The sequence below is a fragment of the Phyllostomus discolor genome, chromosome 13, assembly GCF_004126475.2.
Source record: "Phyllostomus discolor isolate MPI-MPIP mPhyDis1 chromosome 13, mPhyDis1.pri.v3, whole genome shotgun sequence".
Taxonomy (NCBI): domain Eukaryota; kingdom Metazoa; phylum Chordata; class Mammalia; order Chiroptera; family Phyllostomidae; genus Phyllostomus; species Phyllostomus discolor.
Genome location: NC_040915.2, coordinates 5,578,062 through 5,598,025, shown reverse-complemented (window position 1 = coordinate 5,598,025; position 19,964 = coordinate 5,578,062). Strand labels below are relative to the sequence as shown.

The following is a 19,964-nucleotide window of genomic DNA, read 5'->3' as shown; positions in this document are numbered from 1 at the left end:
CAATATACATACCATTCATTACCTCCTGTTTCGGGTTAGGGCTTATCTATTAAAGAACCCTTATTATAACGTTTTCCAGTTGCGACTGTCTTCTTGTAGAATTGCATAAGTGAGAGCCAAGCCATAACAACTGTAGCGGACATCGATTGGAACGGTGACTCCCAAAAGTGCTATGCGCACCTTCTCTCGTTTTATTTCCTTAGAAGGTGAGGATGAGTTACTTGCTTAAGGCCTCAGGGCTTGTAAATGGAATCCCTGTTCCTAACCTGAAAGCCTAGTCTTTAAACGCCTAGCCTTACTCATTGGCTTTGCTAGTCAAGCAGTCAGAAATGGTTTATAGATCATAAATAATCACAAAGCACTTATTTAAGTACATTTTAACTTATGACCTTGTAAGCATCAAGAAAAATCCCAACCTTGTCCCCACGGAATAATCTTTGTTTGCCTTTTGCATACCACACAGCCTTTCAGATAACTTGTAGATAAAACTTACTTTTCCTTAGAAATGAAGAGATTTTGACCAATGGGTCTCCAAGACCCTTTTCCTCCTTTGTGATTTATGTCATTTGAAAGCTATCACAAAAATAGCAAGATAAGTCTACTTTGCTTTTTTAATACAATTTTTTTATTTGTCAACACATTGGGCATTCTATATTATTTTATATTAATTTTAGGTGTTCAGGACAGTAGTTAGTCACTTACATACTTTACCAAGTGGTCTTCCCAAGAGGTCTAGTACCCACATGGCACTGTACATAGTTGTAACAATATTATTGACTATATTCCCTATGCTGTACTTTACATCCCCATGACAATTGTGAGTTGACTTTGCTTTTTTATAAAATATATTAAAAAAGAGTGTTTAACATAATCAATTAAGCCAAAAATACTGAGTACTTTCTTTAATCCAGGAAACAATAAAGTGCATGATCTTGTGATATTGAAATTTCCTGATTGCCAGTGAATGATAAAAAATGCTTACTTCATTTCCAGTTAGGATCATAGTCTACCTTCCTGAAAGTTTATAATTTATTGTTATAATTTCTAGCTAACTGGGGTCCTGTATTCAATTAACCAAAACCCTTAATCAGCCAATATTTGAAAATACAGTCCCCATAGTGCCCAAGTCAGTTGAGTCCTGAAGCTTCTCTTAGATAAATCTCTCTGGTTCCTTCAGCTTTTCCATAAGTGGGGTGACTATTCTGGTTGTTCTGGGAATATGTCTTAGTTTGTTGGCTTCTCAAAGTATGGGACCCAGAACTGAATAGGAAAGTCCAACATGTTTATCATGAAAGTTCATGGAGCTACATGGTAGGCAGAATAATGGCCTCCAAAACCCTAGGAACTTCTGAATATGTTCCTTATATGACAAAAAGGACTTTGCAGATGTGATTAAATTAAGGATTTTGAGATGGAATGATTATCCTGGATTGTCTGGTGAGCCCAAGATAATCACAAGGATCTTTGTAATTGGAAGAAGGAAGCAGAGTTAGTGAGGGGCTTGAAGATGCTCTGCTTCTGGCTTTGAAGGCCGAGGAAGGAGCCACAAGCCAAGGAATGAATGTGGCCTCTAGAAGCTGGACAGGGTAAGGGAACCATTCTTCTCTAGTAGAGCCTCTAGAAGGAATGCAGCCCTGCTGTTACCATAATTTTAGCTCAGTAAAATCCAATTTGGACTTCTGACTCTCAGAATGCCATCTTCTTGTAGTCTCTTCCATCTTCAAAGCTAGCAGTACAGCACCTTCAATCTTACACTTCCATTATCCTATCTCCTTCTTTGACTCTCATTCTCCTGTATTCCTTTTCCCTTATACGGGCCCCTGTGATTTTATTGGCCCCACCTGGAAAATCTAGGCATCTCTGTACCTCCAAGATCCTTACCTTGATTGCATCAGCAAATCCCTTTTACCATGTAAAGTAACATACTCATAGGTTTTAAAGATAAGAACAAGATCATCTATATGATAGTAGCTTGGATTAGGGTAATGGAGTAGAGGTGAGAAGTGATTAGATTCATGAAATGTGCTGAAAGTACAGACAGAGGAGTTAAGGATCATTTCAAGGCTTTTGGCTTGAACAATTCAACGAATGGTGTTATAGTAGATATAGAATGCTGCAGGAGGAGTCTTTTTGTTTGATTGTTGTTAAGGACAAAGTAAAAATAAATTTGAACTTAGTGACCCCACTTCTGGGAATATATCCTAAGAATCCTGAAACACAAACCAGAAAGAATATATGCACCCCTATGTTCATAGCAGCGTTATTTACAATAGCCAAGATCTGAAAAGAGCCTAAATGCCCATCAGTAGATAAGTGGATGAAAAAGATTTGGTACATTTACACAATGGAATACTACGTGGCTGGAAAAAGAAGGAACTCTTACCTTTTGCAACATTATATTGGCACCTAAGTTACACAGCTGATAAGCTGTGAGTCAACTGATTTTGATAATTTTGCTGTGGATATGTGACAAAATTAACACGATTCTAAAACTTTTATATAATTTACAGGCATTATTTAGATTTTACCAATTGTCCCAGTAATGTCTTTGATAACAAAAATAACAAATGGGACACTTTTGACATCAAAGGGATCAATGGACTATCAGTAAATTTTGTCAAGATAAAGTGGTAAAATATAGTCACATATGGGTAGTGGGGAGGTATAGTTCATTTGTCTTAGTAAGGACACTTGCAAATGGTTAGCTAGAGAAAAGAGCCGAGAACAGAATCCATTGAGAAGCTTGGAATAGGAGGAGGCCCATTGTGAAGGAGAAATAGCATCCAAAGAGTTTGAAGAGTGCAGTACTGCTGACACGAGAGTATGGTCAACAGTGGCCAACGATGCCAAGAGGTCTAGTAGGATGAGAACTAGAATTACCTATAGGATTTTGTAAGTGCAAGTCCTCAGTGATTTTGACAAAAGGGAAATGGGCTCAAAAAAGAAAGATGAGAAAGTGTTCACAATAAATAGAAACAATCTCGAAAATCAGCAAAGACATGGAAGATTTGTGGTTAAGAAATGTTTTGGTCCTGTAAGGTAGGGCATTTGGCATTATGTTGATTATTGCAGGGGAAAATTCTTTGTAGAAGATTCTAGGGAGGTTCACACAATACTGATGCCTGGGTCTCACACGCAGAGTCTTATTGAATAGATCTGGGGTGTGGCTAGGTTCGCGGGATTTTTTTAAAAGCTCCCCAAATGACTTGAATGTGCAGTCCAGGTTGAGAACCACTGCTAGAGGGAGGGGGGAAAATGATGCAAGAAAGGCTTACGTGCTAGACCCAAGACCTACTGTAGATGAGAAATGAGTGTCACGGGGTCTCACCCAGCAAACAGGGCCAGCACTGCTTGAACTATCAAATCTTTTCATTTACAGTATCTAATTTTTCCTACAAGGGTCCAGAAAGCAAAAGAAGATCGGCTTCTACCACTAACTCCACTCCCTCAAAGACAAGAAAGGAACAAAGAAAAACGAACTCAGTATAGCTCCTTGGAGCCTTGGTTCAAGAGCCCCTCTCCAGAACCCGACTGCTTCCTCGGTCCCCCCTGCGCTTGCCGCGCCCCGCCGCGCCCCGCCGCGCCCGCCGCAGCCGCAGCTCTGGTTGCCAGTGCGCAGGCGCAGGACCAGCTCCTCCAAGCGATCAGCGGTCCCAGTGCAGGCTTCGTCTCGCGCTCCCGCCCTCAGCCCGCTCCCCCTTCTCCCCCCTCCCCCAAGCTTCTCCCCTGGCCGCTTTGCGGAAGGGAGTCCGCGATGGCAGATGAAATCGCCAAAGCTCAGGCCGCTCGGCCTGGTGGTGACACGATCTTCGGAAAGATCATTCGCAGGGAAATCCCAGCCAAAATCATTTTTGAGGATGACCAGGTAGGCACCGGGAGCCACCTCGCTCGTGGGCTCAGGCTGGATGGCCGCGCGGGGGAACGCCCGTTCCCCACCCAGGGTAGAGAAGGGTCGAGCAGCGCCGCGGGGAAGGGAAGGGACTGGACCCGGCCGACCCGTGCGGCCTCTGCCGCGGGCCCCCAGCCAGCGGCCTGCCGGCGCGTGCCGGCGCTCCGGTTACGCGTTATCAGCCCGGGCGCGGGCCAGGCCGCAGGGCGCCGCAGGGCCTGCGTCGCGGGGTCTTTGCGCCTGTGAAGGGCGCGCCGGGTCCGCGGCGTGGGCGACCGCCTGCTCCGCGGCTGCCTCGGACCTCGCCTTTGTCAGGAGTCTCACAATCTCGCCAGCGCTCTGCCTGACAGGGCGAAACCCGATCGCGCCCTGACTCAGGCCCAATCTCCGCGATCTCCCGCGCACGCTGCCGGGCGATCCCCGGATCCTCTCCGAGCCCGTGGCGCTGGAGGGCCGAGGGCACGCGCTTTGGGGGCGGCGCGAGGGGGGGGGGGTGCGGGCGCGCGGGGCCGGTTCATCACCCCCACTCGACCCCCACCTCTCCACTTTGGCTACGAACTTTGAACTAAATGGGCCTGCTTAGGGAATTTGCTTTTCTTTCGCCCCGCCCAGGACAAATGGTTTCTTTTATATTTGGCAGGAAGCAACTTTGTGCCAAGAGACTGAGAATGTAGTTCTTGTTGACCTCACCATAGGTGAAATTCAGTTTTAGAGAGGCCGACTTGATGTGACTTTCAGACATCTCGTGTGAAATATTTAATGGGCCGTTGTATTTCTGGGTTTGGGTCTCAGATAAAGCGTGGCAGGAGTTTGGTTGATTAACATGGAAAACATTCTGTAAACTTTGTTAAATTTAAGAAATATGGAAAATAAGGGAAACATTCCTTTTAAACTACTAGGAGCGTTCTTAGACTCAAATTGTTAATTCCTCGAGGTGAATTAAATACTTTTGTTAATACTTAGGGAAGTTGTTTTGAAGAGTGCACATTTCTTTAGAAATAATTTCAGTTGCTTTTTATAAATGATCGTTAAAACACTGGCCTTGGAACCACCGTAGTCCCAACAGTATAACAGCATGGGGCAATCTAAATGATACAGCATTCTGTATGAAATACCCAATAGAATTACTCCTGAGACAGGTAAGCAGGATGGGTTCTAAGCAGCTTCCACCTTCAGTAGGGAACAAGAGATACAAAAACATTCATGTGGTATGTCATTTGTCTACATGCTATCTTCATTTCTACAAAAGAAAATAAGTATATTTCTTAAACCATTGAGTAAAATTGGAAGAAGTGGGTATTTATATAAATATAAAACTGATTATTGCAGTAAAGGAAAAAAGCCGGATATTACACAAGCAAGGGCTCCTGACCTAGGGAAGGTGAGGAGAGGCATCAAAGAAGGTATCCTTTTGGCAAGGAATAGCAGTTTAAGTTAGACCAAAGCTGGGGTGAGGGGGAAAGAGGATCATTGCCCTGGAGGAAACCGCTTGAAAAAGCTCTGGGGGTAAGAGGGATGAACCTGTGGCTTGAGCTTCAAGAGCTGTATGAAATCAAACTGGAAAGGCAGACAACGGTTTGTCCACATTAATTTATACTCATCGTTTGGATCTGTTTAAATGTTGCTACCTCGAAGTTGCTACGCCCAATCTAAATCAGGTTTTTCTCTGATAGTCATTTATTTTACTTTTGCTCTGTAACATGTAGGATCTAAAGTCAGTCTTCCCATTAGACTGTAAGTTCCATGAAAAGGACCAGGGAACCACATGCATTTGGGTATATTACTGATTTCCTAGCATTTACTAGTGTCTCCCATGGGGTCAGTGTGAAAGAGTAAGTTTAGCTTACAAGATGATATATTAACTAAACTTTGATTTTTTTCCCCCTCCTCTTTAGTGTCTTGCTTTTCATGACATTTCCCCACAAGCACCAACGCATTTTCTGGTGATACCCAAGAAGCATATATCCCAGATTTCTGTAGCAGAAGATGCTGATGAAAGTGTAAGTGAAGTTACTAGCACAAATTTTATTTTCTTGCTTTTTGAATCGGGAGACTAAATTTTGATCTTAAATGGATGTTACATACTCGTTTTACCAGGGGCATTACTAAAGAAAGCAAAATCATTAGGGCTTCAATACTAATTATAAGTAGTTTGATTTTTAAAAAAGGAGATATACTTGACATGTTGGTTTTAAGTATACAACATAATGATTGAATATATGTATATATTATGAAATGATCACCATAGTAATTCAAGTTAATGTCCATCATCACAAATTCTTAAGCAGAAAGGGTTCCACATAACGATCAGTTGATGAGACTCATTTTTCCTCAACAAAGAAGTGGCATATTATATCAGGGAGGGTTTATAAATTCTTCTATTAACACTGTTAGAGGGAAAAATAATTATTTGGATTTACCAGGAGGTACAGGCCTCCGTGAAAATATTTTCCTAATGCTCTTTGTGGTAGGTTGTATAATTGCTCATAAGAATTGATAATTCTTTAGGGGTGCATTATACCTGCTGCCTCACTGATGTCAGGACTGGTGATATGACTTGATTTGGCCAATGAAATGATACATGTCTTCTGTGTGGAAACTAAGAACTAGTACCTGCTTTGCCATGTTCTCTCTTGCCTCTGCCACTGTGGTCCTGTAGTGGCTGCTCCATCATCCTGGGTTTCAAAGTGAAAAAGATGTAGAAATAAAGCCTGGCCAACTTGTGATGAACATGTAGTGAACACAAGACATGTTTCTTTGTTTTGAGCCAGATTTTGGGGTGGTCTGTTACCACAGCATAACCAAACCTATCCTGATCGATACACTGTCCCATAACAAGAGAGCAAGATGTCTTGCTTTATTGAGAACACTTAAAAATTATTATTTTTAATTTTTTAAAAGATTTTATTTATTTATTTTTAGAGAGGGAAGGGAGGGAGGGAGAGAGAGAGAGAGAGAAACATCAATGTGCGGTTGCTGGGGGCCATGGCCTGCAACCCAGGCATGTACCCTGACTGGGAATTGAAGCTGCGATGCTTTGGTTCACAGCCTGCACTCAATCCAGTGAGCTACGCCAGCCAGGGCAAAAATTATTTTTATTGAGAAATAGATATGTTTCTAATCTTTTGATTGGAATTAGTAATAAATAAATATCTAATCTTAACTGGGTTTTTATTAAAAGTTATATTGTATTAGGATTAAAAGAGTTTCCAAATATTTCCATAAAGGAGAATTTTTAAAATCTCCCTTTTATTAATTTTTTATTGTATTTTTTCCATTACTCCGTACTCTCTTAAACCACCCTCGCTCCCTCCACAGTCACCACAAAGGAGTTCTAACCTGGCAGTTTTTGTAACTTAATATTTCACCTTGGTAGTTATGATTTAATGTCTAGAAGTTATAAATCACTGGTGCTTAAGACACTTTTTTTTCTTTTCCAGCTTCTTGGACATTTAATGATTGTTGGCAAGAAATGTGCCGCTGACCTGGGCCTGAAGAAGGGTTACCGAATGGTAGTGAACGAAGGCTCCGATGGGGGGCAGTCTGTCTATCACGTTCACCTTCATGTTCTTGGAGGTCGGCAGATGAACTGGCCTCCTGGCTAAACATGTTTTAGGGATAGTTTTCCCTAGTGCAGGCAATGATCAGTTTTACAAGTTAAACAGTATGCTTTTGCCTGTGTATGGAGAGATTGAGGAAATAATTTCTAAAACCCACATATAATAAAAGACATTGTTGCATGTTCTGAATTCTGTATTTGATTTATTGTTCTGAAAATATATCTGCTGGGATGTATGAAGGTGGTGATCATAACTTGGGAGGTTTTTTGTTTTTTCTCCCTCAAGTTGATAACTCAACATATGTACATTGGTATAATGGTGTGACCATCTTTGACGACAAATTACAAAATTTCATAAATTTAGCTTTAGCTTTGAAATATCCTTTCAGTCCTAGAGAAGATTTTCTAATCCAGTTTTCTTATTTTCTAAGAACAAAGGAATATGTGATGTGACTGAACCACAAACTGTTTGGGGTTTAGAAATAATGTTGTCCAGCCTATACCTTTCCCCTGGACTGCTGGGATGATTTTGGAAAGGATGAAGGTAGATGAATCACAGACTTTTGATGGCCACGTGAAGCCATGCATGATTATTTCCTTGTTACTGAAACTCTGGCTGAGAATTTATTATAAGGACTTGGAAACCTGTTAGAATTAACTTCAAATTGAAAACTCGCTGTTTTGAATGGGTTACGTTCACACCAACAAAAATACTTGAGTTGTGCACGAATCTGGCTGTGTGGAATTAGGGGGGAATCTCAGGGTCTGGGTGCTCCCTGCGTAGCCTGACAACCAAGCTTTCTTTTCAGTCTTGCCAGGTACCCTCGCCTGTCTGAAGGCCACTGTGGCAGGGTTTGATGTGTGCAATCGAAAATTGTTTTTCTTAGTAATTTTTAAATTTGTTAGTGATTTTTAAAATATTGGGGGATTAGGAAACTTGGCCATTTATACCTTACAAATAACTTTTTCTCAGTCATTTTTGGTTTAAGGTATTTAAAGTATTTATATCGTTAATGTATCAATTTTTATTTCATATTTTAAAAAGACTTTCCCACCCCAGGAGGATTGCTAAAAATTACTATTTTTCTCCCTAATACTTTTATGGCTTTATGTACTATGACTTTTTTTAAGTGGGGGAAGTTCTGGGAAAAGTTTTGGAGGGGTTTGTGCCACTGTAAAGAATGTAATGAAAGAAGCATTTGTATTGTGTGTTAGAGGGTTGAGTCGGCTTTTTTAGGCATACTTCCCACTAACTTCATCAAACCAGTGCTAATAAATCACGTAGACAGCTGCTAATTTGTCTTCCTGGTTGTGTCTGACTTTTCTGTCTAAAATGGTTCTGAGACAAAATTTTCAATGTGTGAAGGGGTTGGGGCTTCTACAGAGTACCAAGTTCTTTTCCAGACATTAGCTGGGTGTCTTACAGTTCAGCTCTGTTCTGACTCTGTTTGCCCAGAGATGGCATGGGATTCCATGGGTTAAGGGTTCAGTCCTACAACACTTCCGGCTTCCCTTGCCAGGTAAGAGTCCAGGTTGTTATCAGTGTTTTGACCAACAGCTGTAAAGCAGAGCTTCCTAAAACTCCCTCCTCTACTGGGAATAACTTGCGAGAGGAGCTCACAGAACTGAGAGACAGTTCCTCCCAACAAAAAGAGGGGAAGGGAAAATGCCAAAAAAGTTACGTGCCAAAATTACGTCCCTTTTTGAAGGAGCTTTTCCAGACATGCCACACCACCTATTTATATATCATTGGCCACCTAAAGCTGTAAGAAAAGCCGGATACCTTGCCACCCAGAAGGGAATGAAAGTGGAGTAGATATTGAGAGACAAGTTGCAATCTCTGCTCTGTCACTGCTTGGAGCTATTCACGGATCGGGAAAAGCAGCCAGGCATTCTTGGACTTCACCTAACTGCTGGAAAAGATTGCTCCAAGTCACCATAATTTGTCTGTATTCACTCTTCACCACTGCCTCAAGACCAGGAGGCATTTTGTTGACCACTATTATCAGTGAATAATAGTAGTGGGTGCAACTTTAATTTCAACTAAAGGTCCTTCCTTTACTGCTTTCTGGTGCTCTATCATACTAATTACAAAACACCTTTTTCCATTCATAATGCCATACAAAATAGTGACTGAATTTTAAAAAGCCTTTTTCTTATGGCATGGGTTTTAGTTAAAGAGAACAAAAAAGTGGTTAAGCCTTTCTCAAATATGTACTGTAAGTATGCCAAGAGTTGGTATCAGTCCTCTGCCTATCAATCAGTCCTTCATACATCTGTAAAGAGAGAAAACGAAAGCACCTGCTGAGTACTTCTGGTCAAGACAGGTAAACACAGCTTGCTTCCTTGCACAACAACTTCAAAAGTACAGCTAAGCTATAAAACCACCATGACTCAGAACTGTCAGAAATCAAGTTGAATGGAAGTCTGACAGCTATGGAATTAAAAAAAACAACAAAAAGACCCCACATCCATCCAGAGTGGTAGGAGGGACATAGATGCAGTAGAGGCTGGTCCCACATCCATGTGTGGTGGATAAAAATTCGGGAGGGATATCTTGGGAGTGAAGAGTCCCAGCCCCACAGCAAGCCCCCCCAGCTCAGGGTGGCTTACAGATTCACTCCCACTGAGTTTCAGCACTGGGATAGCAGCTTGAAAGCCACCATGGCACACAGGGAGGACCTGAAGTGTGTGGTATCAAGACAAGAGCTAGGGAAGAGCTTTCTCTCAGACAGAAAGGCAGGCAAGGCCATTGTTCCTTTTCTAAACCCTCCCCCGACACAGTCACAGAGTTGGCAGGTGGTGCCATCTACGAGACTCCATCAGCCTGGCTAACACTGTTTGCCCCACTGGGGATTCCCTGAGACTGTCGCACCCAGCTTACAGGCCCACCCAAGCTGTTAACAGTGACTTTTCCATATGAATGGCTGGTCTTGGCTCATGCTTCACAACTTCCTAAAAACTCTCAAAGGAGCTACAGCTGGCCTCGGTGAGAACCCAGGTGCTACACCTCTTGCTAAGTGGCCCCTGGCCTGGCTGCAGTAGCAGCCACCCTAGATTCATGGTTTGGCTTTACCTGTGAATGTCCCAGCCCAGCACAAGTAGCAACCATCTCAGATTGCTTTATAGTTCAGGCAGGGTGGCCCTGGGCAAAACACAAGTGGGGACTGACCTTGGCCTGCACCACGTGAGCTGACACTGGCCCACAGGAGGGCAGTGTGGGGAAATGGGTGAAGAGGTGAGGAGATTAAGAAGCACAACTAGGTAGTTACAGAAGAGCCATGGGGATGTACAGTACAGTACAGGAAATGGAGTAGCCGAAGAAATTATACACACGTCCATGGACATGAACAATGGTGTGGGGATTGCCTGAGGGAGTGGGGGGTGCTGAGTGGAGGGGGACAAAGAGGACAAGTTTGTGACAACTGTAATAGCATAATCAATAAATATAGTTAAATAAAAAGGAGTAAGCACCTGCTGCTGATGATAATTTCTTCTTGAATTGCTTTCTATGCTACACAGGATCCTTTAATAAAGACATTTTTGCCTGTAATAGCTCATTAAGTTTTCTCCCTGAATATATTTATTATAATTATAGTCAGTTCTATAAGCTCCTCAAAAATAGTGTGACTTGCATATCCATTTGTTTGTTTAGAGTAAATGCTGATGTTTCTATAGCTGGTTTCTTCTCTGTTTCACACTGAACATTTTTTTTTTTTTTGCATTTGTCCTAGAGAAAATGCAATTGGTCTAACATGGATTCATTGTACTTTGTGTGACTATGACCTGAAAGCTTGGGTGGTTGTTTTTTTAAATAGTCAAGAGCATTGATTTATACCTTAGAGTAAAATCCACCTTTTAAAATTGTACATCTCAGTAAGTTTTTACAAATGTACGTAGTCATGAATCCAACACCAATCCACATATACCCTAGTTTAATCTTTCCGAAAAGACTTGTTAGGAGGCCAGTTTATAATCCATGCAAATGGTGATGGTAGCCTGGACCAGTAGGATTGATGGAGCTGATAGGCGATCAGACTCAGCATGTACTCAGCAAGGTGAAGCTGGCAGGATTTGCCAATGGGTAAGATATGGGGTATGAGGCTAGAGAGTAGTCAAGAATTTACTATTTCTCAAGATTCTGTGGACTGATGGGGCAGTCTCTGTGGCTTTTGCCTGAGCGTGGTCATGTCACTGTGGTCTGTTGAAGGATGGAGGGTCCAAGGGGACCCCACTCAGATGGCTCACGACTGGCACTGGCAGTCAGCTGGGGCCCTTTGATTCTCCTCTGTGTGACCCCTTACTCTCCTTTAGGCTAGATCAGCTTACACGGTGGTCACAAAGTAATAAACCACCCCACACTTAGTTTTAAACAATTACAATATGTTATTTCTTATGATTGTGTGTGCTGATCGGGCAGCTCTGCTTCTCTCATCTGGACTCACTCGTGCAGGCTGGAAGGAGCGGATCTGGCTGGGACAACTGGGACGGCCTGGCTTCTTTCCATGTTGACTTCAACCCCAAGCTTCTTAATGGTTTAAGAAGAACTGCCCACTCAACACACAAATAGTTGAAGGTTCTCAGGGAAGCATTTCAAGAAAGTAAATCAGATATTGCAAGGCCCCTGCAGGCCTAGGATTCAGAACTCAAATAACATCACTTCCACCACAGGTTGTTAGTCAAAGCAAGTTAAAAGGCTGGTCTAGACTCAAGGGTTTGGAGAAACAGACCTCACTGATGCATGGGGAAGGGGGAAAGTCCCGTTGCAAAGGGGTGCACATGCTAGAAGGGGAGGAAGACGCAGCTGTGAAACAGTTTACCCCACCACCGTCCTGCTGACTCAGCTACTTTCTCTCCTGTTGCCATTTAAGTCTTGTTGCTTCTTATTCCCTAAGAGAAGACAAGGACTCCTAAGGGATTAACTTGGGGCCAGATCTCCTTATAAGCTACAGAGGAGCCTATGAAGGGCTGGTCAGTTTTCACTGTGGTGAGGCAACCCTCTATCCATGGTAGCTGATGCGTGTGATCTCACAGACTCTTAACAGAAAGGACAGTGGGAGTGGCAGGTCCTCTGAAGCATTGCACAGGCACCTGGCTTTCTGGTACAGTGCACCTGAAGAAAGTTATTGTGTATATAAATATCGGGCTGTAATTAAGTATGCAAGAAATATACCTCTTAGATTTTCTTTATTTGTTGTATTAAATATTTATTTATTTGTGGAGAGAGGGAAGGGAGGGAGAAAGAGAGGGAGAGAAACATCAATGTGTGGTTGCCTCTCACACACCCCCTACTGGAGACCTGGCCTGCAACCCAGGCATGTGCCCTGACTGGGAATCGAACCAGTGACCTTTTGGTTTGCAGGCCAGCACTCAGTTCATTGAGCCACCCCAGCCAGGGCTACCTCTTAGATTTTCTATAACAACTAAACTTCTGTTTTGAGTCTGATCCACTAAGGTGAAGATTCTTAATTTTAGTCAGTTTAGAGTTTCCCCTCCAACCCCAGGGGTTGTACCTCATTTCTGGAGGGTCTTATACAGCACCATGGCATCAGGAGGGGCATCTGGGCCTCTTTGTCATTGGTCTCTACAGTCTACCTGGGACTTTTGTTATCTCACTTAATCCTTATTCATTGATCCCTGTAGGTTGACATTTCATAATAGCAATCACTCTGATTATGATAGTAATTATAATAGTTTTATAATAGTGTGAATAGCAATTGCTATTTATTTAATGCCTGCTCTGAGGCAGGCACTGTCTGATTTGTGTTAGAGTACTACTCAAAACCCAGCAGCACAGTGCACATCTATTACAACCTGTGGCATTGCCCAGACTGCAGTATGTGTGATGGACACTTGTAATGATTGATGTTCACCCTCTGAACCCCCTTGGAATGTGAGGGATTCCCTGCCTCCCCAAAGAGAACTTGAAATGAACAGACACCTAATATTCTAGCTCCTCTGCCAGCTGGGGTGTGGGCCCTTGTCTCAGGCTCTGCCGATCAGATGCACTCATCTGGGATTTTGAATTTGAAACTAATGACACAAAGGAACAAGGACAGTGGAGATTTCTCGCTGGTGTCAGTGACAGCAGCATCCAGTTGGCAGGCACAGCAGTGTCTGTGTTGCCAGCCGCTGGACCTGGCATTGAATACCAGGGATGACACCGGAGCAAGCTGCAAACCCTCTGTTCAGTGGCCTCGGCAGCTGCGCCCCAAGAGCCAGCTCTCTGGTTCTAATTTTGGCTGGGTGTTATTTGCATGGCTTCTCTTGATTCTTGCCTAATTTCTCAGTTAATCTGTGAGCTACCCATTAAATACTGTTTCAAGAAATTAACTGTGGGAGAAATGTTTACCAAGAATGGTTGTAGGCAGCAGATCCTCAGGGCAAGGTGGTGGTGGTAGTGGAGGTGGGCAGGGTGGCTTTGAGCTGAGGTTAGTTGTTTGGCCTGGCTTGCGGTAATGGTCAGAAGAGTCCAGCTAACACTGAGGAACTAGATTGTCTCAGCCCCTGGTAAGTAGTAGAAAAGATCTAACTAAATAATTCCATGGATCACGTTTACTGATAGTCCAACTGAGGTCAAAACTTTGAGCTGCCAAACGCTACTGCCATCAGTGTGCAGGGCAGGAGGACCTCAAGGACATGGAGGGGTTGTCATTGCTTCCAATATTGCCGAATACCCTGAAGAAAGAACAGCAAGTGAAGATTTCTAAATTATTGGCTTAAATTATCAATGGAAACTTAAGGGCTCTTTTTGGCTGTGCTATAAATATTGATGAGATTATTTTTTTCATGAATAAGCTCTTGTCACTGAAGAATTCAAACAGTTGTAAGCCTAACATAATGTTTGATCCTCGGTGTCACCAAGTTTTAGTAGTTCAATTCGTAGTCTGCCTGGTCTCTGATGAGGAAGTTAGGATATTGATCAGGAAAGAGTGGTGTCTGCATAAACGGACACAGCTGCACTGGAGAATTTGGCTGACTGAGACCAGCCCAAATTCTGAACCGAATGAGCCTCTCCTGACTGCTGAGGCAGCGTCTCCTCTGGATTCTTGATGGCTTGAAGGCCCTTCTCAATTACTCCTCACACACTTCTGGTATTTTTCATGCCTTACTCTACCAAAAGAAAAGGGGACTCTCTCACAACCAGTCCTCTCCCATCCATGCACCTCTTGCATTTCTTTCTCTGCAGTCATATTTGAAAATATCCCAGGAGATTCCAAATAGCATATTGAGACTATCCTCGGAAATGTAGAAACAGAAGTTACCAGGGAAACTGGCACTTTCTACTATTGATAGGATAGAGAAAGGCTGGAAATGCCCAAGAGTTACTGAGCTAAAAGTAAATAAAAATGATTAAAAAGTAGAGGCTAAAATCAAATGCAAAGAGAACCAAATGAAAACAACTATGAGTAAATATTAAAAACATAAACACAAAGAAAATATAATTCAAGTTACTTCTGAACACAGCACATGGACTCATGTTGTCTGTACAATAAGTTCTAAGGACAAGGAAAACTGCAAAGAAATCCTGAACATTATTATCTCATGTGCTTGTTGGTGTTAACAAATGTTTAACTATTTTTGAGACTTATTGTAGGATAGAGCAAGTGGATAAAGATATTGGTGTGAATGAGAATCCAAGTTTTCATTGTGAGGAGAAGGGAGATAAAGACATGGAACAGGGAAAGATGAGAAAGAACCCATGAAGTTAAGAGTTACCAATATACACTGAGGATTAAGAAAACATCCTTGCCCTGGCTGGTGTGGCTCAGTGGATTGGGCGCCCACCTGTGAATCACAGGGTTGCTCGTTAGATTCCTAGTCTGGAGCACATGCCTGGGTTGCAGGCCAGGTCCCCAGTAGGGGGCGCATGAGAGGCAAATGCATATTGATGTTTCTCTCTTCTTTCTCCCACTCTCCCCTCCGTCTAAAAATAAATAAAAGCTTTAAAAAAATTCCTAGCTTTGTCCACTTCAAAGGCCTAGTGACAGTAAACTCCACAAAACACTCAGCTTTAGTTTTTAAATACCATCCTCAACTAAAAGGTTCCTTGAAGAAACGGCTGATTCTGGGTGTGGGTGAGGAACTGGAAGGCAAGTGTTGAGGGTCTCCTTGCACCAGTAAACGAGGCAGTGGGAGTGCTCAGAGACTGATGAGGTCACGTCGAAAGGACATAGGAATTTGAACAGGGTCCATGTGGCCAAATTTGGGACAATTTCAACATAAGAATAATTAACAATGATCATAACACATGGAAAAATAAATCTGTCAATATATATTGATTGGGGGGAAAGAGAGAGAGGGGGAGGGGGGAGGGGGGAAAGAGAGGGAGGGGGGAGGGGGGAAAGAGAGAGGGGGGAGGGGGAAAGAGAGAGAGAGGGGGAGGGAGGAAAGGAGAAAGAAGACAAGAGAAGAGAAAAAAAGAGAAGGGACAGGATTTTCTTGTTTAAAATAAAAGTACCAACCAGTCAATGTAGAAGAAACAATCAAATAAAAAAAAAATCCACTGCCTTGCAACTCGCAGTAAGTAATTGATTCAGGCAAGGATCATCAATGCATGCTAACACCACTGGGTGAAAAGTTTTGGGGGGACAGGGTTTCAAAATGTCTCTTTCAAATCACTTACTAATTGCAAAAATGGTAAGTGTATGTTTACAATGAAGAAATTAGCACATTCAATATATGAACAAAAAATAGCATCACTTATAGGGATGCTATAAAGAAGTACAAAACACCATCTAGGTATTATTCTTGCCAGGGATGTTTAATTTGAATCCGATAATGAGGAAATGAACAATCAGATAAATCCTCAAATGCAGAATGTGGGACATTTTATAAAGAATTGGGCTGAATTCTTTAAAAGAGTCAATGCAATAAAAAAATATCAGTATCACCACTGCACCAATGTCATAAACAACCACCAGAAAACAATGTTAGAACTCCTCTAGATTAAAAGATGTGAAAGAGACTTAATTCAATGTGTTTATAATGATTGGATATTGGATTTAGAAACAGCCATAAACTACATTTCTGGGACATATTAGATGATACTAGTGAATTGTTAATTTCCCGAGGTGGGTAATTGTGTTGTGGTTTTGTAGAAGAAATCTTTATTCTTAGGGGATGCATGCTGATGTATTTAGAGATAAAGTGAAGTGTAAGCATGTCTGTGATTTACCCATTAACAGTCACTCCCTATTTGCCCCAGATTTACTGATTCCCCAACTCTGGCAACCATGAATCCATTTTCCTTCTTTACAGATTGACCTATTATGGGCATTTCAAATAAACAGAATGATACATTATAGTCTTTTGTGACTGGCTTCTTTAATTTAGCATACAAGTTACAGCTTCTGTCAATACTTCATCCCTTTTTACTGATCTACAATATTTCACATGCCCTATTTTGTGCATCCATTCATCAGCAGATGGACATTTGGGTTGTTTCCACATTTGGCTATTATGAATAATGTTGCTATGAACATTTGCAGGCAAGTTTCTGTATAGATATATATGTTTTAATTTTTCTCAGGTATATACCTGGAAGTGGAATTGCCTATATTGGTTACTCAGTTGATCACATGGTTGGTCTAGGTATAACCTTTTAGAACCTGCCAGATGTTTTCCAAAGCAGCTGATGATTTTCCAGGCAGCAGTGTGTCGGGGCTCTGGCTTCTCTACGTTCTCACCAACACTGCCTTTTCGGTTATAGTCGTCCTCACGACGGGATCTCATGGATTCAGTTTATATTTCCCTGGAGCTGGGCATCCTTTCATGGGCTTATTGACCACTTACACATCTTTTTGAAGAAATGTCTATTTGGATCATTTGCCCATTTCAAAAATTGAATTGTCTTTTAATGACTGAGTTATAAGAGCTCTTTATATATTTTAGATACTAGACCCTTATTAGACACACGCAATACAAAAATTTTCTCTCAGTCTTTGAATCATCTTTTCCTTTCTGCATGGTACCTTTTGATGTACAAACATTTTAATTTTAATAATGCCCCAGTTACTTTTCTTTTGTTGTCTCTATGTATTTTTGGTGTCACGTGTAAGACATCCTCGCCTAATCAAGGTCACGTTTTACACCCGTGTTTTCTTCTGAGTTTCGGATTTTTGCACTTACATTTAGGTCTCTGATCCATTTAAAGTTTTGTATATGATATGAAGTCCCACTTGTTCTGCATATATCTATCCAGTTATTCCAGTGCCATTTGTTGAAAAAGCTATTTTTTCCCCAGTTAATTGTCTTGGCTCCCTCCTCGGAAATCCACTGACTGTGAAGGTGAGGACTTCTGTGTAGACTCAGTTCTGTTCCATTCGTCCACACATCTGCCCTGACGCCAGCGCCAACTGTCGTGACTACTGCAGCTTTGCAACAAGTTTTGACACTGGGAAGTCTGAGTCCTCTGACGTTCGTTTCCCAGATTGTTTTGGCTATCCTGATCCCTTGCATTTCTATATAATATTTTAAAACACACTTTATTTTCTAGAGCAGTTTTAGGTTCACAGCAAAACTGAATGAAAATTTTGCGTTCTGTACACCTCCTGCCCCCATTACGAACACCCGGAACTAGAGTGGTACATTTGTCACAGCGAACCTGCAGTGACGTGTCATTATCACCTGAAGCCCACAGTTTACACTGGGGTTCACCGCTGGTACTGAACATTCTAGGGGACTGGACAGATGTATCACGACATGTACCTGCCATTTCAATATCGTATAGAATAGTTTCACAAACCCTCTGTGCTCTGCCTTTTCATCCCTCCCTCCCCGCTTCCCCGTCAACCACTTGTCTTTTTACTGTCTCCATTTCAAAACAGAAATAATTGGTGAATTGTATACAGTTTCTCCTAGTATTTGCAATGGCATATTACAAAATGTATGTTGTCACTATTGTTTCTCTTATTTCCTCCTTACTGGGTGCATCTGTCTGGCTGTAAATAGCCTCAGCAGCTCCTGAAAATAAAACAGCCCTAAGACCATCATTGGCTATAAGATTGATGACAATCTTATTCTTGAGAGCAACAATTTATCCTTTCTAAAGTGTACTTTTGTCACATCACTTTAGACACTTATTTTTGGCCACATAGTATAGGAGCGCATTAGGCTTTTGCTCGACTGCATTTGTTATTCAATAAAACTGTTTTATGGAACACATTTTTGTTATTAAAGAAAATAAAGTAGGTTCCACTTCAAGAAGTCTTTCTCTGGATTTTTGTTAATGCTGTGAATTTTATTTTTATATCTGCTATAATAAGAAGGAATTGCATTGATTTTCCCATGTGAAGTTTAGGAAATGTTTCATTCCATTGTTTGTTTCCTATTAACTACTATTAAGCAGAGGACAAACGAATAAATTTTCTTTCTGCTGGAAATAATGCACATAGTACAGTTTACCCCTGAACACTGTGAAGCTGGGGTGGAGGTATTAGGGCTGCCCCTCACCCCACCCAGTTGAAAATCTTTGTATAACTTTTGACTCCTCAAAACTTAACTATTAACAGCCTACTGTTGACTGGAAGCCTTACCAATGACATAAACAGTCATTTAACATGTACTTTGTATGTTATATGTACCATGTACTGTATTCTTACAATGAAGCTAGAGAAAATAATTAAGAAAATCATAAAAAAATATTGACAGTGTTTATTGAACAAAAATCTGCATCTAATAAGTAGACCTGCACAGTGCAAACTGGTTCAAGGGTCAACTGTATATGTTTTGCAATTTACATATCTATGGAGCGTATCTACAGATGAATTCAGGGAAGGAAGATGGACATCAGAGTGTGCTCACATCTGCTAAATGGAGGACATAATCCTTCTAAAGATCAAGACATTGCGTGTCTTCAAGATTCAGCTCTTTGGTGTGGTTAGGGTTCTATACAGCTTTTGTTATCCACTCTTTTGAAATCCTAGTGAACAGCACATTTCTTGGGAAAATATGAATTGCCTTGTACTGAGGTCGCCAGGAGGACCCCCAACAGCACCCTTCTTCTTTGCCCGAGTCTTGGACAAATGGAGGGAATAACACAAAGAGTAAATACAGACGCCAGCGTTTTGATGACTCTTTGTAATCGGAAGAGAGGAAGCTGGAGGACTTGGCCCTCAGTCTGCAGCCCTGTGTCTGCGCTAAGAATCGAGCCACAATGGGAGAGATTTAACCCAGGAGGGGTGGAGAGACAGGAGCAGCAGGGCATGCGAAAGAACAGCTAAGCTGCAAGTTTGCACTAGTGGTTATCCTTCATAGATTTACCGATCAGACTGACCGTTCCACCTGCCTTGGACAGAGTGAGAAAAGGGAAGAGTGTGCCCAGGAAAAAGCCCTCCTCCTGGGAGCATAGGAAAGCAGGTGCATTCCCACCCCCAGCTCTTTGTTTTTTTGATCCATCGATTTGGCTGCTAAGCCAAGGTCAGTCATGGGCTGCCCTTGGTTTCGTCCCGAGTCATGAAACTGCTCCTCTCAAACCAAGTACTTCTCTTCTGTGCACCGTCCAACAACGGATTG

At 42.0% G+C, this 19,964-nt stretch overlaps 1 protein-coding gene across 1 annotated transcript; it reads left to right on the top strand.

The window, feature by feature from the left end:
• Positions 1-3,615: 3,615 nt before the first annotated feature.
• On the top strand, positions 3,616-7,638 carry HINT1 (histidine triad nucleotide binding protein 1). Its single transcript, XM_028527858.2, has 3 exons — positions 3,616-3,865; positions 5,785-5,889; positions 7,330-7,638. Exons 1-3 carry the CDS (start codon positions 3,755-3,757, stop codon positions 7,492-7,494), a joined length of 381 nt encoding a protein of 126 aa, XP_028383659.1. The 5' UTR covers positions 3,616-3,754; the 3' UTR covers positions 7,495-7,638.
• The last annotated feature ends 12,326 nt before the right edge of the window (positions 7,639-19,964 follow it).